Source organism: Clytia hemisphaerica, unplaced genomic scaffold (assembly GCF_902728285.1).
Source record: "Clytia hemisphaerica strain Z4C2 unplaced genomic scaffold, Clytia hemisphaerica genome assembly, whole genome shotgun sequence".
Lineage (NCBI taxonomy): Eukaryota > Metazoa > Cnidaria > Hydrozoa > Leptothecata > Clytiidae > Clytia > Clytia hemisphaerica.
In genome coordinates, this window is record NW_027103519.1 from 462,362 (window position 1) to 487,669 (window position 25,308).

The 25,308-nt window shown below is 34.8% G+C and overlaps 1 protein-coding gene across 2 annotated transcripts; it reads right to left on the reverse strand.

Annotated features, from left to right (window-relative positions):
• Positions 1-1,028: 1,028 nt before the first annotated feature.
• LOC136799367 (uncharacterized) lies at positions 1,029-19,700 on the reverse strand. Of its 2 annotated transcripts, XM_067056078.1 has the most exons (12): positions 19,643-19,700; positions 16,970-17,023; positions 15,147-15,239; positions 13,491-13,640; positions 12,940-13,095; positions 11,919-12,212; positions 9,361-9,489; positions 7,707-7,997; positions 6,662-7,147; positions 5,063-5,590; positions 1,590-2,063; positions 1,029-1,380 (listed from the first exon to the last, which is right to left on the reverse strand). In XM_067056078.1, exons 1-12 carry the CDS (start codon positions 19,656-19,658, stop codon positions 1,106-1,108), a joined length of 2,946 nt encoding a protein of 981 aa, XP_066912179.1. In that variant the 5' UTR covers positions 19,659-19,700; the 3' UTR covers positions 1,029-1,105. The 2 variants fall into 2 exon arrangements, with proteins under 2 accessions (XP_066912179.1, XP_066912180.1); XM_067056079.1 differs by lacking the exon at positions 5,063-5,590.
• Between the last annotated feature and the right edge of the window lie 5,608 nt (positions 19,701-25,308).

The following is a 25,308-nucleotide window of genomic DNA, read 5'->3' on the forward strand; positions in this document are numbered from 1 at the left end:
TTTAAGTTCTACATGCAGCGCGCCATTTTTTGTCTGAAAAACGAAAAAAAAAATAGTATCATAATATATTGTTGTTATCGTGGGCTTTAAGTATAGTTTTTTGGTTTTGCTGATCTTAAAGATATGTTATTAAGATATTTCATTTACACTTGATAGATTGTTGATTAAATATTTAAAACGAGGAAGGTCTTTTTTACATATTATAGCTGACAAGGTTGTTTATAAAATCTAAAAGTGTACAAAACAAGTTTATTATGAAGATAAAAAATAGATAGATAAAACATGTTTCAAAAGCAAAGTTTGGATCACGTTTGTTTACATTAATCTTGAAATAATTTCGACTGTACTGCTGTATATATATAAACATAATTTTGCTGAAACAGCATAATATTTAAAAACTGAATATTTTCTCAGTCCGCTCAAATTTTACCCAAAAAACATTCGGAACTTATTCAAATAAATAAGAATTTGACATTTTAAGCTTAATATTGACGCGGATTTTGAAATCCAAGTCAAAAATTGGAATTTTGTTCCTTCCAGCCTAATTAGGCTACGATTTCTGGCTTAATTAAGCCATCGTATCCAAGTTAGGCCAGAATCGGCGAACATAGCCTAATTTGCAATAGTTCCTGACTGTTATGGAGGAACTGGAAAATTTTACCTATTTGAATGCTCAGCTTAGGCTGACCAATTATTACTTTAGATTGAGATTTCATTTAGATTTAGATTTTATGTCTTTGGCATCTCAAGAACAAAGCTTGAAATTATTTTCTGAAACACATCCTTTGGGCTGTGAATCTGCTGCTCAGAAAGCTTTCCAAAGTATAGTCCGGTCTTCACTTGCACGCGCTACGATCATGATTTTGCTCGGAAAAAAGATTGCTTGGAAAAAGGATTACGTCATAAAAACGTAGCGCGCGCTCGAAAAAAGAGTTGAACCATGGCGTTCTAAATTTAGAACGCCATGAGTTAAACACATTTCAACTTTTTTTCAACCGTTACCTTAGTTCGTGCCAATGGATTTGCTTCATTTTTCTTTTGACCAATAGCGTGGAAGATTTGCTCGAAAAAATGCGATCGAAGCGCGCGCAAGTGGAGACCGGCCTTAAGAAAACATCTTACTATCTTGCCATTTTAGAACTCCTTCTTCTTCTCGATCCGAAGCTGCAGCTAAGAACGTTCCAGGTTTCAAATAATCTGTTAGTTGGTTGAATTCTTCAAGAGAATTTATTGTGATCATTTCACCGCCGTATTTTTCTGCGCAGTATGTTATCCCTTCTCCGTTGTATATCAGCCCAAATGATTCTAAATCCATGACCATTATACATTTGGTGCCTAATCTTACGGCACCGACAGGAGCATTTGGTAAGTGGCAATGATCTAAAACAAAGGTTCTATTTTATCGATTTTTCGAGGAGGTTGGAGGAAGGGTTAATATATTAAAAAAAAAAGAGATTTGAAAACATATTTTAGAAAGTAAAAGATATCCTATTCGGTTGTTTACCTAAAATTGGTTTACCTAAAATGCATACTGTTTAACTCTGAAGAACTTAGAACTTAGTAGATTGATGATAGAAAAAACAAATTACCTTCTGGCAAATTATAATAAACCAAATCTCGAAGTAAGACTTTAGCTGGTTCATAAAAATCATCTGATCTGTACACATGAACATTTTCGAAAGTCAATGGATTTTCGTTGATCATTTGATGAATGATTTTTCCATTAATACGAGCAAAATAAACATATTTCGATCCTTGCTTGATTTGAGATAATTCGATTGAGTACCATTCTCCTAGTTCCAGTTTTTCTTTACTTGTGAAACAATAATTTCGATTGTCATTCAAACCAATACAAGTATGGAGCTGATTTGTGTGATCTTTAAGAAAAATTGCCGGCTGCCGATCACCCATTTGTCTGGTATTATGTGTTCCTGTTGTAAAACGTAGTATATTACCCCAAGTTGTGAGCGTTTCCATTGGTTGAACATTGAATGAAATGAACCAAGCTGGCTTCCATACTGGAATAATGCCAATTAGACTATTCCGTGTTGGCTCTGCATCATCTAAGTAAAAAAAATGGTCGAATTTCTTTAACAATCTGCTTTCTTTCGTAGGATTCGTGTTTTTAGTACTCGATTTTTTTCTACGTCATCACATTGATAAATTTTTATGGTTGAGCACTCTTTTGCTTATCAATTTTCTCAACGTCTTTTTCGCCCTTTAAGTTGAATAGAAATATCATGTAACAGATACACGAATTCTTTAAAAATTTCCCGTTATATATCGAATTTGTAGTAAACAAGATTCGCAAATATGCGACAAAATATTTCCCAACAACAGCTTTTAAAATTGTAATTGAAATTATTTTCTAACGATGAAACAAAAATTCTTGTCTTACTTCTTCTTATTCCTTAACTCTATCAATCACTGTAAATAAAGTTATCAAATAAATATACTACTATAGAAAAGAGAGTATTTTACAAATACACCCTGATAAGAATTTGTTTTCTTCGCACACGCACGCGGTGATAGGCGCGAGCGTTGCACGTATAGAGGTTGTTTACATCAAATTTCTCGAGCGATACTTTGTTAAATTAGTTTCCTTGTGGTAACATACACGGAACCGTTCGCGATAGATGATCTAGACATGTTCACGGACTTATATCCGGATGACGGACTTTTGACTATCATCAAAGTCTTTGCTATCATCCATGTTTCTTGCCTTTATAAATATTGTGTATCATGATACTAGCTAGTCTGAATCGCAGACCTCTACAAAACCACAGGTAGTATAGGTCTGCTTAATGATCTACCAACCGCTTTCCGGTTCGCAAAGGAAATCTTGGCGAGTAATTTGATTGACATTGATGTGCGCGCAAAAACGATCGTTTCGAACGTTTTCAATGGAAGTGTATTTCGTTCGTCGCAGGGAATTACCCCCTATTTTCAATATTTTTCAAAACAAAAATCTCTTTGACTTTGTCGAAAAGTAGTTTAAAAATCCAAATCCACAAGTGTAGAGGGTTTTCAAATTGACTTCTTTGTCAATCAAAAATATATTTCAATCCACTCAAGTGGAAAATCTTTGTATCGACCTCTTTGTCGAGAATGTATTTCAATCCACTCAAGTGGATAAAGTATATTTTTGCACTGAACTTTTATATCGGTGATCAAGCAAGCAATTATTACTCACTCTTGGAATTATTACTCAGTCTGGCACGTAGAAAATAAAAAAACAAAAAATATGATAAAATATTGCATACACAAACCTCAGATTCACTATAAAAGTTATCTGAAGGTTCAACCAACTCTTTCAATCTAGAGCAACACAGAGCATAAAAACCAAACGTGAACGCAAAGCTTACTGGGTAATTAGTTTGACAATTAAAATATATGAATCTCTTTTATCACCAGTAGAATGGTATATAAACAAAAATATGTACAGGTTAAAAAGAAGAAAATAAAAAACAAGACTACGTTAAATAGAATATATGAACAGTCAACATGCGAGAACAGGGATTTGAACAGGATAAAAGAAAGAAATAAAGAGACAGAGGTCAGATCCCTGTTCTCGCTCTGATGACGTGTTCTTCTAACATTGCTTTGAAAGCAACCCGATTATCATAAACATGCCAGTTTTGAATATAACCATTGTACTTATCAAAGATATCTGAAGGCAGTTGATCAAAACATTGAATAATACAGTGTCTTTTGCCGAATAGTGTTTCTGTGAAGGATATGTCGTTAAGATCGTTTATTCTTTGACATTTGTCGAGAAAGCTGAATTCTACGTTTGTATGAGTAGACAGTAAAAAGCAGATATAACTCTTGGTAGATTCATTAAGCACTTACTGCCTGAGTAAGTTCAGATGACGTTCATCGATAATGCTGCATACATTGGGAATACTGTACAGTCGATGATTGTCGTTTTTGCTTCTCTTCGATACATTGAATAGAGATTTTAAACAAGCCCTTGCCTGAGAATCAAGGTACTCCATCTCTGATTTTGTAAGTTCAACTAATTCAAGGCCATAGAGAAGTTTTGGTATGACAATTGTGTTGTATATAGAAACAATAGTGCTAGGATGGCAGTTACGGATGCCGGAAGCGATGAGGGAGGTGGCTACAGACCATAACTCTGCTATAGACCTTTTTTTAAAGAGTCAGCCATGTTGAATAATTATGTACTCCAGCATAAAAACAATGATACAGCCATGCATAATTTTTAAAATATGCATGATACAGTAATTATGCATGGCTGTATCATTGTTTTATACTGGAGTACATAATTATTCAATATGGCTGCCTCTTTAAAAAAAGGTCTATTCGAGTGTCTCTGCTGTGGTTCTTTAAGCATAGATGATTTTTCTTTTTTGTCCATTGAAATCCGAGATGCGTTAGGGTGTCTTGTTGTGATATTTGACAGTCGTTAAGAGTCAGGGTCGGCGATTTGATTTTGGTGGGTATGACGAATTGTGTTTTGGTCTTTGCTTGGTTGAATTTAAGCCCGTGTTCCTTACCGAAGGATGCGCAGTGGTCAATAAGAGTTTGAAGGTTTCTGAGGGTAGGACTAAGTAGTAAAATGTCGTCAGCGTAAACTATAATACATGTCTGAAGACCATTTGGTAGTGAGGTGCCAATCTGTAGGGCTTTGATGTTCGAAATATGTTCTTGGGTGTAGATGTTGTACATGTAAGGTGATAGGATGGCTCCTTGGCGAACCCCTAGACTGAGGGTGAACTGCTTGGAACTGCTTTGATTCCCCAGTAGGTACACTAATGTACACTAATGTCTCTCACTTCAAGAATACTAGGGAGATAAACTTCCACAGTTTTCCATATCCTTAATATTGTTTTTATCTCAATAGTAATAAAATAGCATACGCCAAAGCTTTCGAAAGACTAGCTACTGACACTTATTCATTCTATTATCACACGCTTTCAGATCGCGCGACCGCTTTCAAAAGTTTACATCGAACCTCCCTAAAAAGCCGATTTTAAAAACATTTCCCCCATAAAGCGGGAAATATTAAAAATGATACCATTTGTTCATTTATTCTTACCTTCAGGCAAATTATAGTATGTTAAATTTTGAATCCTTGCTTTAGCAGGATCAAACAAATCATCGGATAGGTATACTTTGACATCCGAAAATATTCGGGGTTTTGTATTTTCAACTTTTTCAACCTCTTGTCCATCAACATTGACTATGAAGTAATATTTCTCTCCTTCTTTGATCTGTTTTATTTCCATGGCAACCCACTGGTTTAACGTTAGTGTTATGAGGTTTACCCAATAATTAGGGTCATCATTTAAGCCTGTTGCAATAAGTAAATCAGTTGTATCTTTCTTAACAAAAAGAGCTGGTATTCTTCCTCCGATTACTCTTAAATCCGCATCTGGGTCATTTGTGAATTTAAGGACGCTTCCCCAGTTTGTTTCAGTAGTGATACCAATAAGTTGAATATTGAAAGATATAAACCAGGCGAATTTCCATGTTGGTATTGTATCAATTAAGTTGTTACGAACTAGATCCTGTGCATCTGTGAATAGCGAGGGCGTGGTTGTCGGGCCTGCCGTCGTCGTTGGCGCTGTATGGAACATTTTTAAAAAACTGTCAGTGAACATTTTCAAGCTCCAAAATTGTGACTTGATTACTTAGCCTTAAACAATAGAATTTGATATTCAAACTTATTAAAAACAGGCTTTTTCTAAATATTGACATCTCTTCATGTCATTGCAACGACTGAACAGGTTCACAGGGTTACATAGCTTTCAGATCAAAGCCTCCCAGAAAATCAAACCTTGGTCCATTAGCTCAAACAAATTTGGCTTCCATGATACACATTTTTTAAAAGAGCATCCAAAATTTTTGAAGCCTCCGCATATCTTCTTAAATTTTGAGTTCTGTTTTTGTACTTTTTCTTAAGAAATTGGGTGATGGTTAAAATATAAAGAACAACTTAAGATTCTAACGTAAAGCCATAAAATGTTCTTAAATTATTTTATAATATTTAGGCCATCGAAGCCTTATGTAGTTTATTTTTTATAAAAAACGCGTGTATTGTCAATCTCGCACCCAGCTTTTTTATTTTTAATGATGACATAAGTTTTATGTGAGCTATCTGATTCATAACAGGGACTGGGTTCAAGAAATTGTTTTGTAGCATAGGAGTTACTTCATCTAATGTTTCCAGCTCACCCAAATAGAGACTTATACGCATGCGTAATTTATCGTTTTTTAAACCACTAGTTGTTATAAATAGCGTAAAGTACAAAAAGTATTATGTATGGGTGAAAAATGTCGTTCTTTGATAGTCAGGGTTAGGGTTAGACTAGTAAACCACGTCGTTGTATTTCGCTGCAGATTAAACTTGCAATGGGATCTATGTCTATATGCTCACTGAATACAATGTCTTTCCAAACCACTCTCCCGCGGCAATTTCTATTTTTTATAAGAACTCTTTATAAGCACTATTCCCGCATTCCCGTGTCCAAGGAAAGACAAACGGCTGCTAGTCTAGATAGGGTTAGGGTTTGTAGTTCTTTTTGTCGCTTTTTAATATAATTATTTGCCGTTCTTTTTAGATGGTCTGAACGTTGAAAAAACATTGTGTGCCAGCCTGGGGTCTCATAGAGTTAAGATTTTATTAGACTCTCACCTTCAGGTAAATTATAGTACGTCAAATTTCGAATCAAGCCATTTGTAGGATTTCTGAAAACATCACTCGCATAAACAGTAACATTCGCATATCTCTTTGGACTTTGATTCTCTGCAGAATAAAATTCAACGCCATTAATATGAACGGTAAACATGTATTTAGAGTCTATAAATTCTTGTTTGATTTCAATCGCATGCCATTGATTAAAAGGTAACTCTTCACTCTGGGGCGAGCATTCTCCAGGTTTATTGTCCAATCCAATACAAAATTTCATTTGGTTTTTATACATAAAAACAGCTGGTTGTCGGTCCCTCTCTTCATCTTTATCTTGCGCACCAGCAGTAAAACGGATCAGGTTTGTCCAATTACTCGGAACAGGAAGTTGTTTGAAATCGAAAGAAATGAACCAGGCTGTCTTCCGTAATGGTATAACATCGATTTTATTACCCTTTGTGATTTGTATATCTCCATTTTCTATTGTTGAATCTGAAAAGTAGATTTTGGATATTAAAGTAACTGTTAGTTTTTGCCCATGTTTAATACTTTTTGGTATATATTTATTACGTCTTACGTATTTTGCTTTACATTGAAGTGACGTCAGCTCTCTGAAACAACACTACAGTATAACGCATTCAAGTGACTTCAATCACACCCAACACCCCCCCCCCCCCCCCCCGAAAATACTGGTTGAAATATTTGCAAAATGTTATTATAGACCAAACGGTATTAAAAGTAACACAGTGTCCATTTATGGTGCAGGAACACACCCCTGTCTCACAGCCCCGGTGGAACTTTCTTCCACAGTGGGGATGAAAATTTCTATCAAAATCCAAATGAGAATAGAAATTCTATTGTTCTCAGTTCAAAAAGTCTAGTGCAAATGGTTTTAGAGTGCAATTTTAACCAAATTTTCCAGTGGGGTGTCTTTTGGGGCCTGTGGCACAGGGGTGTGCATTTGGACCTTAATTTCATGAACGTGGATATGATTATTTCTATCACTGAACCTTCAAATGCTTGAGGAACATGAAAGTATTAAATTACTGACCGATTATTGTTGTTTGTACACTTTCGCTTGTAATTGCTGCAGCAGTCGTGGTTTTTGTTGTAGATTCAGAAGTTGTCGTTGTTGTAGGGTCAGTCGTTGTAGTTGTAGGGTTGGTGGTCGTGATTATAGTGGTCGTTGTGGGGCTCGCGATGGTTGTTGCGGGGGTGGTCGTGGCAATTGTTGTTGTTGTTGGACTGGTGGTGGTTGCGATCGTCGTTGTCGTGCTTGCTGTAGTTGTGGGGCTGGCTGTTGTAGTTGTTGGTGGTGATCCGCCTTGTGGATTGTTCAGATCTAGAATAAGTTAATAAATATTGAAAACTGTATTGGAGTGGAATCAGGAGGCTTCTAAGTAAATTCCCAGCTGGCACACAACGTTGTTTCAACGTTCATTTAATGTCCATAACGTCCATATATTCTTAGATGAACGTTAAAACAATGTTGTGTGCCAGCTGGGTTGGTACCAAAAACTAATTTTCTTTTACTAAAGGAAAAGTTCATTTTTTCTTCTTCATTTTTATTTTTAAATTTTCTCAAAAACTATACCCGTTTTTATAAGAACATTTAGGAGATTTTTTAAGAGAATCTGTAAAAATGGTCACACAATGGATAAAATAAGAAGCGTGTAGCGCTCTGAATTATTTTGTCAACGGTATATGATATGTTAGAATTGAAAGATTCTTTGAAAAAATGACAAGCAAAACAAAGATTAGTGGGCACTTAAAGCGAATGAGCTTTAGTTACCTCTTTGGCCTTCCGATATCGACAAGAAAGAAATGTTAGAGTTCGGGCTATTTTGAAATGTTTTCAATGAACCTCGGGGTTATTAATCCCAAATCACCCTCTAAACCATGTTATTACTAGTACTAATACGAAGAAAGCTGGTCCCGTACTTGTAAATAAGTTTGTTGTAAATCTTTCTGACACAAATAATTTTGAGACAATCCTGTCTTGGATCTAAAAAATTTCCTTTTATTTGCGCGATAGGTCGATAACAAAATTCTTCAGAATCGGTAAAGAGGATATATACGGACCTTTGAAATCGGCCTTGAAATCGGACCTTTACAGTGCAAAGAAAATTTAGCCAAATTTGTGTCAATTTGAGCGAAAAATCTATCCTTACTGTGCATTTACTTGGAAAGTTGTTGACTATTTTCAGGCAAAATATGGTCAGATTTTCGAAATTTAACACCCGTAGAGTGCACTTTTTCTCATCTTTGCTCATTTCGACCCTTACAGTGTACTTTTGGAAGCTTGGAAAAAGGATCTTAAGGGACCTCACGTAGGGTAGACCTTTTAACTTCTCCGGGCCTATCAAGGGGGGATAATACCTATTTTTCCCGTCAAATTTTTGGCTGAGTCCCAGAATCCCGTAGTCTGTTAGACGAAAACCGTTTTTTATTGCGATTTAAAACTATGAAAAAATTTGGTTTGTGGGAAGACACTAGCTAAGAATCCTGGAATTAAAAAAAAACATCGTCTCAGGGGCTAAAATACCGGATTGCAAGCAAAAAATAAGGCTAATGGTCTGACTTTTGAAATACCATTTCCCCGTCTCTTTTTTGTCAAATCCCATCATACCGTACGAAAAAAGGGCCAATCCCGTAAACATAGTAAAAGTACAAGCCCCCTATCTATTGTGTAAAGAAGTACTTACCTAATTTACAAAGTGGTTTGAGAGGTGAAGCACAATCATATGGTTGTAATTGACCTCCATTAACACGAACACATCCTTTATTTGGGTTGGAAAAGAAGGGTTCGGGTGGTGGCTCCACTGGGCTATTATCTAAACAAAAATAATGATGTATAAGTAAACATAAGTTTGCAACCGCAGTCCAGGGCGACCCGAAGGCTCCATTTTCGTTTAGCTGTCTACCCGAAGGTAGGGGATAGCTGGATGCTCTAACTTCATGCTACGGTCGCTCAATGATGTATATTTGAGTATTTTAGTCCCCATAACTCGAACATGCGCGAGGAAATCAAATTTACACTTGATGAAGTTTTAAACTTCCAAAACCGGAAAGATATTTCCTAGTATTTCATTTTGAAAATATACGAATTTGAACTTTTCGACCGTAGTCGCGCGGCCAGGCGCATGCCACTTAACTATCCCCCTAAACTCGATCCAATCCTTTTTTGACACATTTTTCTATTGTCTATAGGTGCAAAAAAAAAGACTGAGACGGATTTAGTGGGATAAAGCGAGCAAAAAAATACCCGCGCGGCTACGGTCGAAAAGGTGGTCTGGAAGCTTATTGTTTTAACTTTTTGTTAGTTTTTTCCTTTCTTATCATCTAAAGATCAAAAAATCGATTTGCTCAGTCTTTGATCACGTTACCAAGTACTGCTGTTTGAGATTGGTTTAAGATTTAATCACATGATCAAAAGTGCAAATTCTTTATTTATACTTCTAAAATCATTTGCAATATTACTATACTACCTATTTTGGAAGGAGTTTCAGCTACAAAGACGAGTTTATAAGGGTTTGTTAACTTAAAGTACTGATCTGTTAATTAATCATGTCAAAAGGCGGGAACATAAGCGCGGCGGGCGTTTGCTAAAATACAAGCTGCGTAGGAGAACGACCAAAAGTTGGTGAAAGGGTGCTGTTTGATTATGTTGATTTAAGTCCCTTCCACGCCGACAGATTTTCTTCCTACGCTCACCTTACTCCTACGCTTACCTTTCCCGTGGCTCGCCAGTCTACTGTAACTACAGCAATGGCATTGCATTATCCAAATAACAGAAGTTTTTAACCTAAAAATACCTACGTCTTCGCGTTCTTTTATAAAACCATCCAAAATTTTGAGACTTTTTGGATGCTCTTAAATTTTTGACTTTCAAGCTTTTAAACGTTCAAAACAGGTTTCTATATATTTTCACCATTTTGTGAGTAATTTTGACGCATTTTCAAATGTTCTTAACTTGTTTTTACTATTTTGGGCATCGAAGCCTTATGTTTTTATAGAACAAACTATACACGAACATAAGGCTTCGATAGCCATTTTTTAGGAGAATGGGTAGAGATGGTCACGAAATGGAGAAAATAAGAACATTTAAGAACATTTTTAGGCTTAAAACCCAAAAAGTTAACAACATCCGAAGGCTTCCAAAATATTGGATGTTTCTATAAAAACGTGTATTAAATGCAAAATAAAAACTAAACGGTTATATGATAAGAATTGAAACAAAAGGAGAAGCACTATCAAAAGTTTAGCTGGTAAGAAGCGCAAGCAAAAAGGTTACATTGATATTTTTATATTTTAGTCACGTGATCAATATCGATGGGCAATTTAAAGTCGTCTAACATGTGATCAAACTTGAACTCCTAGACAAAGCTATATATCCGCAATCTTTGATCGGAGTTTTTGGCCCAGCGCGTAGCGGAATGGGCTTTTAAAACGCAACTGGTCAAAAAGATTTGACTTTTATCAATTGACAATTGTCCAGGCTAAAATTCAATTATCTAACTTTCTATTGTGCGCATGCGTAATAAAAAACCACATATAATTAATGCCTCCAACTTATATGGTCAAATCTTTCTTCTTTAATTATTAAGAGGTACTTATCTCAAAAAATTAAAGTAATTCAATCTTTATTGCTCGCCAGACTCAAATGGCTCTATACATCGAAAAAATTCACTCCTGTAAATTAAGTTGTATACGTATAGCGACTCTGCAACGGAAAAATATGTTGACGCTAACCTTTGCAGGGCTTAGGCTTTCTTGTTTTAGATTGGTGGCGCCCGCAAAAAAGCTATTGCATGCGCAAAAAGATTCAATTTCAAATAAAAGCGACATGTTTATTATTCAATTGAAATATAAACGCATACTTACATCATTAACGAAAAATCAAATTTTCCTCAAAGCACTTGGAAAACTTTTTTTGAAGTTTTCTTTTTGTATACCAAGTTTTTCGTTCTACATCTGCAATTTGAGCTTTACTAAGCTCATTTGACGTCAGCCGATACTTCGATTATCAGCCGGATAGGAAGGTAAAGAGTCTATCACCATATTTCCCTTATACCCTGCCTAGTAGTGCTTGGGATTCGAACACAGTCAATTGCGGTGCAAGTCTCTGATCGAAACCTTCACACTACAGATCGGCTTTTCTTTTTGGTTAAGTACTCTCTATTCTCTACATCTTCAGATGTTAGTACTGTAATTTCATGACTCATCAAAACACGAAAAACGTTAAGAAAATACTAAAATTTACCTAATTTTCTCCATGAGTTAGTGTCTGTCTGTCTGAAATAAGTCCACACTTTAGCAGGTATATCATCAGGAAGACTTTCAAGGTCTTCCAAGATGTCTTCATTTATCATGTCAGCAGTTTTCATGAACATTTCATACTTTTTGGATCCATGTGTGCTCGCATCCAAGCAAGCAGAATTTTTATCAGAAGAGCCTGCCTGCATGAGTTGATTTATGTCCCAAGACTGTCTTAATAAGATATAACATCTTTCACCTCCTTTGATCTCATCCAGAGTCGAGCCAGGACAGTTTTGCCCTATTATAAAGAATAAATTCAGGCTGATAGGAGGTTAATAATTTCGTCACTTGCAAAGAAAAGATTTAACTTTTGCCGACAGACTTTTTATTGAAGTAATACCATCGTCAAAAAGTTTTCTCGCCGAACTCGTCTCCATCGTAAACGAATTGATCTCAGATTTCTCAGATGATGGATTAAGGGGTGTGCAAACAAAATCATTTTATTACAGATCCATACCGGCGTGGAACCAGATCCCAAAAAATGTTGTTAATGCTATAAGTCAATCATTTAAAGCATTTAAAGAAGAACTGACTCAGGCATGGATAAAGCAGCCATTACGTTACGATTCAAGATCACTTTTGTATTATTATGTAGATAGACCGGTTTGGAGGTCCTAGTGTGCCTGGACTGTATATCCTGTATATCCTTTAATAAACAAACAAACAAATAATACACGTTGGGTTTTTAAAAGAATAAAGGCTGGAACAACACAGTAAAATACCAAAAAAATAAGCAATTTTGCATTTCCACATTTTCTTTGTCAATAATTATCAATTATCAATAATTGTCAATAACATGATTGTAAAATTGTAAAAACATTTTGTCACCGAGAGTTTTTTGTCACTTTTTGAAGACGATCTTTTTTTACCAACAATGAAGGATCATATTGTGAGAGATTTTGACGCAGAAATCCTATCAAATAGGCTAATGATAATTTCAAAAAAAGAATTATTTTTCATCTTACCGTTTTTTAAGGCCATACATAAAAACTTATGATTGGATCCACAATTATCGGATAAAAAAGCTGTGCCTGCTGAGTATTCGGCACGCTTATATGCCATACACTTGTTAGTGTCCGCGTAAGGATTCCATTGTGTGTCTTCAACTGTAAGATTGCCATCTGTTGATATAAGAAGGAGAATGAAATTTATACACGTTTTTTTATAAGAACATTCAAAATTTTTGGAGCCTTCGGAGGTTCTTAACTTAAAATTATTGATTTACTCATCAAAATATGACAATTTGTATCGGTTTCTCGACTACGATCGAACTCGGGTGAGTTAGGGTATGTTTCATGTCTCAAAAACATAAAGAAAATATACCCTAAATATTTATGACCAATAAATAGCAGCCAAATTAGGAAGATCTACTCAGGATTCATAAATTGCTCTATACCTTCAGGTTGTGACCTAAATTAATTATCACTCCAAAAATTAATAATCATAAAGAAATTGGAATTAAAACGACATCGTTTGATGATAAAATAATAAAAAATTCCAATGAGATTTTTTTTACTTTGCCTTCCGTCCCAAACATAGCGGTGCTGGTCCCATTTTCCGGCTGTCCAAACAGGCTGGTTCCTGTTATTATCGTAATCTTGGAGAGCGTTAGCGATCGTATTGACACCGTTTCCATCCCAATAAGCCAACAAACTTCCCTCTTTTGCTGAGATCAAAATAAATAAAAACCACCAATTTAAATTTAAAATCTTTGATCTCTAAAATTGGTACACTAGACCAATTTGCAATGTACGGCTTTGGTTTTTCAATTACTACCCAGCTGGCACAAAACGTTGAAACAACGTTGTGTGCCTACCCTGAGTATCAGAGGTTAAGTTTTCAAAGAATATATTAACCTCTGACGACCAATAATAGAAATTTTATCGCGTATGTGTCAATCTAATCACTATAGAAAGAATCAAAGATGAAAAGCAAATATTACTTTATTAATGTCTAGCAGACTGTATCAGTATGCAGTTTACTATTTACGAATTCCCCAGAAACCTCCAAGTGTAATTGAAGTGAGTTTCTTTCGAAAGAAATCTTTTACATGATCCCCAAATGTATAACAGTAATTACTAAACTATCAATTATGGAAATTTCACTGTTGGTAATTAGGTTACTTTCAATCGGGTGTTTGTGTTAAAACAACGTGGGTAGTAAAACTTATGAAGGGAATAAGTGGCTGTAAATCCTACGTATAAGATTCAGCTCTAGCCTTTGGTTATCTCTTTATTCCAGGGGGAGGCTACTTGGGCTGGCGGATGATGGGTATGTGCGGACGGGACCTCTGAAAACCGACCCTAAGAGAGACTGATTTTAGCTGAAAAGTTGACCCTTATTAGAGAGACTTTTTTGAAAAATTTTCTTCAATTTTTGAAAAAAGTCCTACTTTACCGTTACAATTTTTTTCTCTCGAAAAAAAAAAAGAATTCCTAAAAATCGTGAATTTTCCGACCCTTAGAGAGAGATCTTATCGGCCAAAACTTGGTTTTAGCCTTAATTATTAGTCGGCCCTAATTTTAGTCACCTCGTCAAACTGTTTTTATTACATCTTAACGACCAACCAAATCACATAAGAGGTCCCTTCTAGTTTGATCAATTCATGATATGCAACGCTGGAGAGTTTCAGTGAATTTTCAAAAATTTCCACCCAATACGTCACTTTTTCTATTCTTTAAAGGGTTCTGACCATAGTGGATTTTTAGTATTTGCCACGTACAAAATATAAATTTCTACTTGATGTAGCACACAAAACTGTGGCATGTTATACATTTTTTGTTAGGTCAATTATCCTCTAAAAATTTAAGAATTGCAATGAAAGAAATTGATGAAGAAGAAAATGAAGAATTTTGCGAGTATTTCAACTTTAAAGAGCTTATTTTCGGCGAAGAAAAAACATTTTGAAATTCTTTTTGCACTAGATGGTGTATCTTTTACCGAACTAAAAATAGATTTTTGGAAAATTTTTCTAAAAGCTTATTTGTCTCAAATTCTTGAAAATAGTGCTTTTTGACTAATTTTTCATCCCAATTTTTCATAGTAAAACAGCCATAACTTTCTAAAGAACGCTCTACTACTATTACTTCAAATGACTAATTAGTCAAGTATCTTATAAAAACTCCAGCTCATCTGAACTAGAATGAATAATCTATTAACAAATTTTACTTACCAGTGCAGTAAGCTTGTGCTTGAGCATGAGTCACTGCACTTGAGCCTCTGTGATAGCATATTGACTGGTATTCAAAAAATTCTGCTGGACATGCTAAAGTAGAATAAAAGAAAAGATCATCGTTTAGATTAAGATATTCTCATGATGTGATATTTCACGGTCATAAAAAAATTTCCTCCAGGAAATGGGCCCCCGAATAATGGGCGAATAAAGGGTTTTATGGTTGGTGGGGGGTTTCATGGTTGGCGGAGAAGTGGAATCGGTCCTTTTTTCGGACGGAGTGGCGGAATTTGGCGAAAATTCAGACGGAATTACGGAAATTGAGTTTCTGACGGAGACGGAAAATTAGACAATTTTAGTCCGGAAAAACGTAATTTAGCAGAACAATTTGCGGAATTTCGGAATTAGCAAAAATAATTCAAAATTCGTCGAATTTTTGACAAAAATTTTGAATCTCAAAGGAATTTTCAGTGACGGAATTACGGTTAATTTTTAGACGGTTCGACGGAAATTGGAGAAAAAATTGGTGGAATTGCAGATTCGGGTACCCCCTGAAGCCCCCCTCGAATGAAAGTATTGAGACTTTTCGAGCTGACAGCAACAATGACAAACAGTTTATGACGTAATTTTAATAAAATACTTCATAAAGGGTCTGAATGAAAAACTCGCATTTCTAACAAATTTATTTCAATATTTTGAAAGAAGCTTTTAAACTTATTGCTTTTATGGGATTTGCACTCGTTTCGTTGTCATGGATAATTTTGTTTTCCGATGAGCGAAACATGTCGATTCGTATAATACTCTTTGCAGCACAATTTAAAGCTTATGCTCAACGGCTCAACTTAGTCCAGAGGAATGTAAAGAGATGGAAAAACAGCTTTTCTGATTACTCAAAGTTCAACGATCACTTCTATTGAAAATCCTATTGTAAAAACGTTGTCGACCGACGGGGGTGCTCTGCTGACGTTCGAAAAATGGACCCTACGTGGGACTTGAAATTTGCGAAAAAAGTGACCCTGAATGGGACTGAAATTCCAAAATTTTCTCAAATTTTCTACTTTTTCCCCAAATTTTCCAAAAATAGGCACCCTACGGGGGACTGATTTTTCTATTTTGGTGTTTTTGCGACCCTACCTGGGACTCGTGGAGGTCAAAAAGATACCCTGACCAGCGGAGCATCCCCGTAACCCATCTTGCCCTAGTACCCCTCCCCCCGGGATTAGGTCATTAAATGAAAGTCCAGAAAAGACGGCTCGCCATACAAATCGGACGGTTTCTACATAATTTGACGTTAACATAAAAATTAAAATTTGTTTTTCCTTTTTCGCCGACTACTAGTTCAATTTTTAAGAACAAGGAGCAATTTTTTTACCAATGTATTGCAAAAGAAATTCTTAACGCAATGATATTGAATTGGTTCTCGTAAAACTGTAAGAAATCGAGTAAAATCAAGATGAAGTTATAATTTTCTCGAGCTCTAGCTTTCCATATAATGATGCGGTCATGATGCGGTTATATCAGTAGAATCACTAGGAAATTCTGAGCAAGAAGATATAGGTATCTTTTCGTATAGGAGAGGTGTACCAAAAATATTGGCCCTAAAAGTTTACGCATAATCAGGCTTGAAACAAAAGAATTTTGTCACAACACACTAATTATGCAGATTTTTTATAGCGACAACAAAAGAAACCTATTAACTCAACATAAACTCCCTTAAGGGCAAGAGACCTGGTATATGACGAGCCGTTTTTCCATTGTTATCATTAAGCTGTTTTCCATCTCTTTACATTCCTCTGGCTTGATTAAACCTAATAATTACTTACTTGCTTTGGCGAATTCTTTGAAAGAAACAAGAAGGGCCAGCACAATCCAAATATCTAAAGAAATCAATTTGAAAAAAATTTAGTATATAAACATAGTGAGTTGGCCTTAAACAGCATATATTTTTATAAAGTAGCTTAATATATTTTTTATGATGTCAGAAATTATAGCGCAACACTATACAAAGCGTTTTTGACGAAATAATACAGAAAAAATTCTATCTTGAAAATGAATTAATGCGAGAATAAATTAATGCGGAAACAATGAATGCGAGCAACCCCCCAAAAAATTATGTTTTGTGGAACGAATTTTGTGGAACTAATTAATGCGAATAGGCCTAATTTTAGGGATTTTGCAGAGTTAATAAATGTGAAATAATTGATTTTAATAATCTCGTTTTACTTCATTGGTCCATGTCTTTCATTTTTGCATTCTAGCAACTGGTTTTTGGGTCCTTATTAAGTAACATAACAATGTCAAATATGATACAAGTTTAAGCACATAGATTCCAAAAAATAGATATTTAGGGCTTGCACCTCAAAAGCAGAAAAAAATGCGAATTTTATTAATGCAAACGACCGAAATTTTAAATTTTTGAGGAATTAATTTTTGCGGGCCAAAGTTGCATTAATTAATTCCGTATTGATTTATTCTTGCATTAAGTTATTCCCATAAGGTAAAGACCATGCTCTACAGTTTAGCATCTCTGCAGTAATGATTATGTTATAGGAAGTGTTCATTGGTTTTGAAACATTTCGGAGCAAACAGAATAAGACTAACCACCTATGACGCAGCAGCTTACGTTAACCTAATGTCATTTTAAAACCTAATCTCACGGCTTTTTCCCGATGTTATTATCCCTGTTTCAGCTTATTTCCCCGATTTGTGAGTATGAGAAAATGACTGTCCTAAAGGGCTAAAGTCTTTAAGAGAACAGAGCAGTTTAGCGAACACCTCACCAAAAACCAGGACTTTTTATTCTGTTTCTTGGTGAGTTCCACCCACTTGCACTTTGTCAATTTTTGAAAAATAGAATCCTTTGAAATGCTTTGACGCAAATTCGTTTTTTTCGCTACTGCAGGAGCTTCGAACGTTAAAACTGACGTCAAAAAATCGAAAAGCTGAACTCCAAACATTTGAAAAAGTTGCAAAGTGGAATAGACGTTAAGACCATGTTCAGACGTTACGGTTCCATTCCGTTCCGAAACGATACGGTTCCGAAACAAGTGTGAACGTCAAAATTCGAAACGTCAAAAAAGAAGACGTTACAATACAAAACAGATCGAAACGGTTTCGCTCCACTTTTTTCATCGGAACGGAGCAGCTCCGTTTTCTTGCTCCGAAACGTTCCGAAACTAATATGAACACACTCGATCCGTAACAAAAATCATACTTAATTCATTATTGCGTAGAAAAACGCAGGTGACGTCTCGTATAGGCTAGGAGTACTTCCATCCCGATTAAAATAGTGAAGCGTATCTATTTCGATCCGCTTTTCTTTATAGCGTTTTTTTAGCATTTCAAATTTTTGTTGTCCATGCATAGTGTATCGGACCAGCTTGTTTTAAACTGTAATGTCCGAACATTGTCTGATACATTATGGCTAATTACATTTAGCTTTGAGATGTAAGGAAAGATTGGGGGTTTGTCAATCAGTAATACACCCCCTTCTCACAGACCCGGTAGGTTTTTCAGCCAGTAGGGGTAAAAATAACGGACTCTAACTCGATGGGTATTGATATTCCCATATTATTTATGACTAGGGATTTAAATTATTTTGTTTTCAAGTCGGAAAATTCGGTGAGGCTGAAAAAAATAGCAAAATTGGAGTACTTTAGGCGTACAAACTTTCACGAGTAGAAACTTTCGCGATCTTCGCGAAAGTAAATGTCCTTAAAAATTCTAGGAAGGGCCATTCGCGAAATTTTATGCTCGCAAAAAAATTTGACAAAATAGAAAATCTGCAAAATTTAAAACCTTGAATAAAATGCCTGCTAAAAGACTAATAAGTCAAAGAACAAATGTTTCAAGCCAATCCAAGAAGTATTTGTCCCTCTAAGCCATTTTTTCATGTGAAAATTCTCAATTTTACGTCTTGATTCGTGAAAGTTTATGCTCGCGAAAAAAATCTTTCCGTTAAATTCGCGAAAGTAAAATGTCGTGAATTTCGCGATTTTTCGTTCTCGTTTCTGCTAGCGAAAGTTTGTAAGCCTAAAGTATAATTTTTCATTGGGGACGATATTTTGGCCAAATTTCCCAGTGTGAAGGGTTCCCAGTGGGTCTGTGAGAATGGGGTGTATATACTAGTAATACTAATAGCCCTGCTTTTTTGTAATCGCACCAACGAAAACGAAAAATATTATTGGTTAAAAAAATATGGTTTGACTTTGAGGGAAGTCGGATTTTAATTCTTTAATTTTAATAATAAAAAACGGCATTAAAAAATATACTTTAGGAAAAAAGAAATAATGATATTTTGAAATACTTTTCGATTAACCTCGTGGTGATTCATCCCAAATCACCCTTTCGAACCATGTTACTGCTAGTACATTTCAGATATGGAAATCAAAAATTATTTATATTTGACAAAATTAAGCAAAGAAAATTGTTTCATCTGAATTAAAGAATTAGAATAGCATAAAAACCTTTAAAAAAATGTATCAAAAATATCTTACACCGTCTTTTCTTCATCTTGAAAAGTCAGGAGTGCATATTTCATTTGTCTTTCCTACCCCTTCCACTTTCTAAAATTGTATCAATTTCTATATATGTAGTTTTGCCCCCGTGGCTTTTATTGTGAAAATTTTTGAGATTCAAATTCAAATTTTAGCCTATTTTCATTCATTCGAGAATAAATTATTTATCATACAAGGAGAATTTCGAAAAAGAAACCAATTCAGTTTGTTTATATGGTCTGTCTCTTAGGAATGCAATCCTTGTCAAAATACGCTTTTTTATAAGAACAATTTTATAAGAATAACGAGGCTCAAAATTGCACAAAAAAATAAGAACAACTAAGTAGAACAATGAACAACTCAACAACTCAATTTTAAGCAACTTCGGGATCAAAGTAGTAGAACGTCTAAAATACCTCAATTATTGCACCCTATGCCTATAAATAAGAACAGGATAAGAACAATCTGAGGCTGAAGTGAAAGTGCCAAAAAATAAGAACAGCTGAGCCTCAAAATTTTACTTGTTCTTATTAAAAGAAAGTTTACGGACTTTATTTATATATTGAATGTCCTTAGGGTTTTTCACTTTTGATACAAACCAAATTTATATTTACAGTATAAGCTTTTTTATAAGCAACTAAATTCTGGCTGACACTGATCTGTTCTAAGCTGTATTTTTTGCTTGAAATTTTCTAAAAATACTTTAAAATAAGGGCTAAAAGGGCTAAAATCAGCCCTTTCTTAGCCATTGCCATTGCTAAATCTTAAGATTGGTGTTGTTTTTATTGTTAATTACGTTCTGGCTAAAATCGAGTCTCAATTTCATATAAATGGTGTTCTTATAAGCAAGATCTGTTTGTCTTCAATGCTACCTGTTGCGGTTTGAAGTTGATCACGACGGGGTCGAGCAGTGGTACACGTTTTTTTTATAAGAATGGTGTAAATCCATTTCATCATGGATATTCTTAATTTTTTTGGGAAAATCATCCTAAAATATTCTTACAGCATTCCTAAAGTCTATTCACGATAAGTGTGCACTCTTTTTTCTTTTACCTATAACTTTTGAAGGAATTCTTCAATCTTTATAAATTTGGTATCATTGGAAAGATATTAGTGAGTGGAACAATTTGAAATAAATTTTTTTTTAAATAATTCTGAAAGTGAAGATGAAAATGAAGAAGAAAAAAAGGAAGATCTTGTAGAAAAGTGCTATAACATTTATTTTCACTGGAGAGATTCTTTGATCTTAGGAGATCATCACTGTGAAGAAATTTCATTAAAATATTTATCAAATATAAAGTTATGATACAAAGTTAATAAGTGATTGACCCCAAAAAACAGCAAAAAACTGCAGAAAACAGCGTTTTTAGACGTCAATCAGCTTATAACTTTGTTTGATATATTTTGGCTGAATGATTATTTTTGAAAACTTTTTTCACAGTGATGACGTTCGATGATCAAGAATTCACCTCAGTGAAAATGATAGTTATAGCACTTTTCTACAAGATCTTCATTTTTTTCTTCTTCATTTTCATCTTCATTATTAGAATTATTTTAAAGATTTTTTTATTTCAAATTGTTCCACTCACTAATACTAATATCTTTCCAATGATACCAAATTTATAAAGATTGAAGAATTCCTTCAAAAGTTATAGGTAAAAGAAAAAAGAGTGCACACTTATCGTGAACAGACTTTAGGTTAGGGTCCTAATTCAGACTAGATTTAACATTTAGTACATACGTCTCAAGCATAAAATGGCATTTTTGTGAAAGGCGTGAGCCTTACTTGGGTGTAATTGACAATTTATAATTGAAAATGCTCTAAAAAAGGCATTCTTAGCTTGAGTAGCAAAATTCCATCATGATGGTGATACAGTATTCTTAGCATATTTTTAATTTTTTGGCCATTTTCATCATGGACATTCTTATAAAGTGTATTATTATTTAAAAAAAGCGTGTACACTTTTTTATGAGAACATCCAAAATTTTAGAAGCCCTTGGATGTTCTTAAAATGTTCTTACTCTTTAACCATTTTCTGAGTATTTTTGTGCAGTTTCCTAAGAAATGGTGTGTTTTAGAGTTCGTACAAACAAGCCATGTTCTCCCAATGTTCTGAAATTGTTCTTTTCGGCCATTAAAGCCATAACTATGTTCTTATATAGTCTGTTCGTATATAAGAAATGTGTAAATTACTTCAAAAGTTATGTACTACAAGATCTTTTTTTCATTTTTATTCTGATAGAATTTCTGATAAGTGAAGGGAATAAAAATTCTGGGAGCTATTTTTGATAATTCGGAACAATATCAGTGTTTTCGAACTATATGCTCGAAGGAGAATCGAACTATCGTAAGAATCAAAGAATTTACTCGTCGTCGATCCCTCAATATTTTGATAAGGCCAACAACAAAGCTTTGATAAGAAAATTGAGCCCGATTTTATTTTTTGCCTTGAACACAGACGCAGCCATCGAATAAAACTTCATAGTGAAAATTTTAATCACGTAGAATTAGTATATGTAATCACATGATAACGAGTGCAATTCGAATATAATTGCACGAGTGATTTTTTTGTTATTAATTCTCCGAGTCCGAAAGGACGAGGAAAATTCGAAACAAAAAAATCACGAGTGCAATTTTCGAATTGTTCGAGTTATTATGTGATTACGAGCTAATCGCACAATGGCTTTCACTACTTTTTCCCAGTTAGGAAAGTAAATTACAGAAATTACACTGAGAGTTTTATATTTTTCTCTTCTCTCTGTGTCTTTCTTTTATTGTTGTTTATTGATTTTCTTTCTCACAAAAGAAATTCGAATGCAATCAAAACCTTCGATGTAAAAAAAATGTAAGAAAAAACATTAAAATCAATTTTGTAAACATTGGCGCAGCATTAAAGAGTGTGATTAACGATTAATTGCTCTCTACAGAATGCAATTAACGATTAATTGCTATCTTTGAGGGCGCGCCAAATAAGAAAAAATAACCCATCGTTTAGGTCATAAACCGTCAACACTGGGACAAAAATGTTGTAGAGATGAGATTTTGCACAGAGGACCAGGAAAAAAGCCCCACCCCAGGAATATGTCCCATCACACCCTCAAATCCATAATAATGGACATCTTAGACCTTTCCCAAGAAAAGAAAAAGTGAAGTCACAAAATTTCTGCTGCATTTGTACGACACGGGTAGTTTTAGGTTTTGCTTTGCTTTTGAGAATGAATATTTAGTATATCTAATATCGAAATCTTAGGATGGATTCTATTTCGGGGCATACTTTCAATAAAAAAAAGCTACAATCTCTAAAGACGGTGGCAGAAAGGAAAAAAATAAAATTGAGAAGAAGCATGATCATAATATTTTGACACTTCAGGGTATTTTAGCATTTAGCAGAAGTGAGACTTCAGACAACAACGACTTTTTCACTACTACTTTATTAAATATTTCGATATGGGATGGGTACACTGATTACCAGACTGTATTCCAGCTAGTGAGATCATTCGCAAGCTTTTGGATCCTCAAATCCTAAGTTCCTTCTTAACCTAATTCTTAATTTTTATGTTAAATCTCAAAATTAAACCCTCCACTTTCTAACCCTCTAAGTTCAGCTTCTTAAAAACTATAAGTCTTTTCTAGGTTTATTGCCATATAATCTGCCGATGATTGTACCTGTGCGAATATAGATAGTCACTTCGGTGGCACGTGTTTGAATCCCGTTTCTGTCATTATAAGTCTGGGGATAATAAAAAGACTTACTCTAATCAGCTAATCACCACCCTAACCCTATTCCTAACCATATTGTCACTTCCCATCCCGCAATAAAGAGAGTCATGCTGCTAGAATTGATGAACAATAAGCTCTGATCGGAAGGTAGACTAGTAAACTAGTCGGTTATTACTTATAACCTTATAATATAACTGTCAATCAAATAATGTAAACACTAATTAAATATTCAGCGTGCGTGAGAGAAAAGGAAAATAACCGACTAGAAGCTACTTCCGACGCCTTTTTTTCTTCACCTAAAATCGTAAGGAGAGACATACAGATTTCTGTATGTCTGACCCGTGCGGGATTGCATTTATTTTTCTTTCTGTTTATTGTGTTTTTGGAAATACTCATTTTTTTATATGTTCCCATGTTTAATGTTACTATGAAATATCATTTAGTCAAAAAAGTTGGATGGATTCTCAAAAACCTAAAAAAGGTTGTAAAATTAAACAACGTTTTTTGAGGGAAGAAGCTTCTAGTCGTTGAAATTCAGAAAAGACCTCACCTCTTCGATTCTTTTTTTTTTGGAGCTTGAATTTTTTGTATATGGGTCTGTTTTCAACGACTAGTTTACTAGTCTAATCGGAAGGTGTCTTTCTTTTCTCCTTATGACCTATATATTATTATTATATTATTGTGATCAATGATCCATTCAGCTATCACACCCCTAACCCTAACCATGGTGCCACTTCCCATACGCAATGGTACACTATTGTCCTGGGTTTGATCAACAATAAGCTAAGATGACAAAGTGACATTTTTGTGCCTACTTTTACTACCTATGGAATGTTTGAGATCGCCTTCTCTTGCAACTACTCTCTTCAGGGGCTATGTTGATTAAAAGGCAGGTTGGCTTGCGGTCTAAGGTTTTAGAAATTAGTCACTTCAGTGGCACGTTTCTAAATCCCGTTTCTGTCATTATAAGTCTGGGATAATAAAAAAGACTTACTCCAATCAGCTAATCACCACCCTAACCCTATCCCTAACCCTATTGTCACTTCCCATCCGCAATAAAGAGAGACCATGCTGCTGGATTTTATAAATATGAAGCTCTGATCGGAAGGTGTCTTCGTTTTCTCCTTATTACCATAAAACGTCTGTGATCGATCCATTCAGCTATCACCACCCTATCCCTATCCCTAACCCTATTGTCACTTCCCATCCGCAATAAAGAGAGTCATGCTGCTAGAATTGATGAACAATAAGCTCTGATCGAAAGGTGTTTTCGTTTTCTATTTATAACCTATAGATATCGAAATGAGAAATGCGAAAAGGAAGACTAGAACAGGCAGCGTCTGTACTACAGAACGAGTAAAGAGGAGACCACCTACAATCGACGCCGAAAAATTTGGCACAAAAGGGGAATTCCCTCAAAAACTTTCAAACTGCAAGATTTCTAAATGCTTTTTAAGTCAGAGAGTAGAGTTTTAACTCTGAGTTTTAACATTAGACTTAAGACTTAGGAGGAGCTTAGGATATCAGGATCTAAAAGCTCAAAAATATTTGTAATGTAGAGAGAACATAGCCAAGGAAAGCCACTTAAACCCCTCCCAAATCGAGAAATCCACTGGAACAAATAGAAGTACTGAAATTACAATTCTCGCCCGAGCTTTAAATTCTAGCAAACGTTAAAATACCCAAAATTGCCAATATATTTCGGCGCTGATTGTTTGATAATCTTTAATTTTTATTCAAGTCGAGATTCAAGTTATATGTTCTGATTTCTAGGAACTATCTGTCGCATTTTTTGTTTCCGAAAACTTATCGTCGAGATTTCGTTACTTTTATGGATGATATGTTCTAAAATCTAATACATTATACCTATCCAATTATAATCTGCTAACGATATGACTGCGGTATTTTAAAGGTTTAGTGTAAAGTGTTCTCGTTTCATAAGACA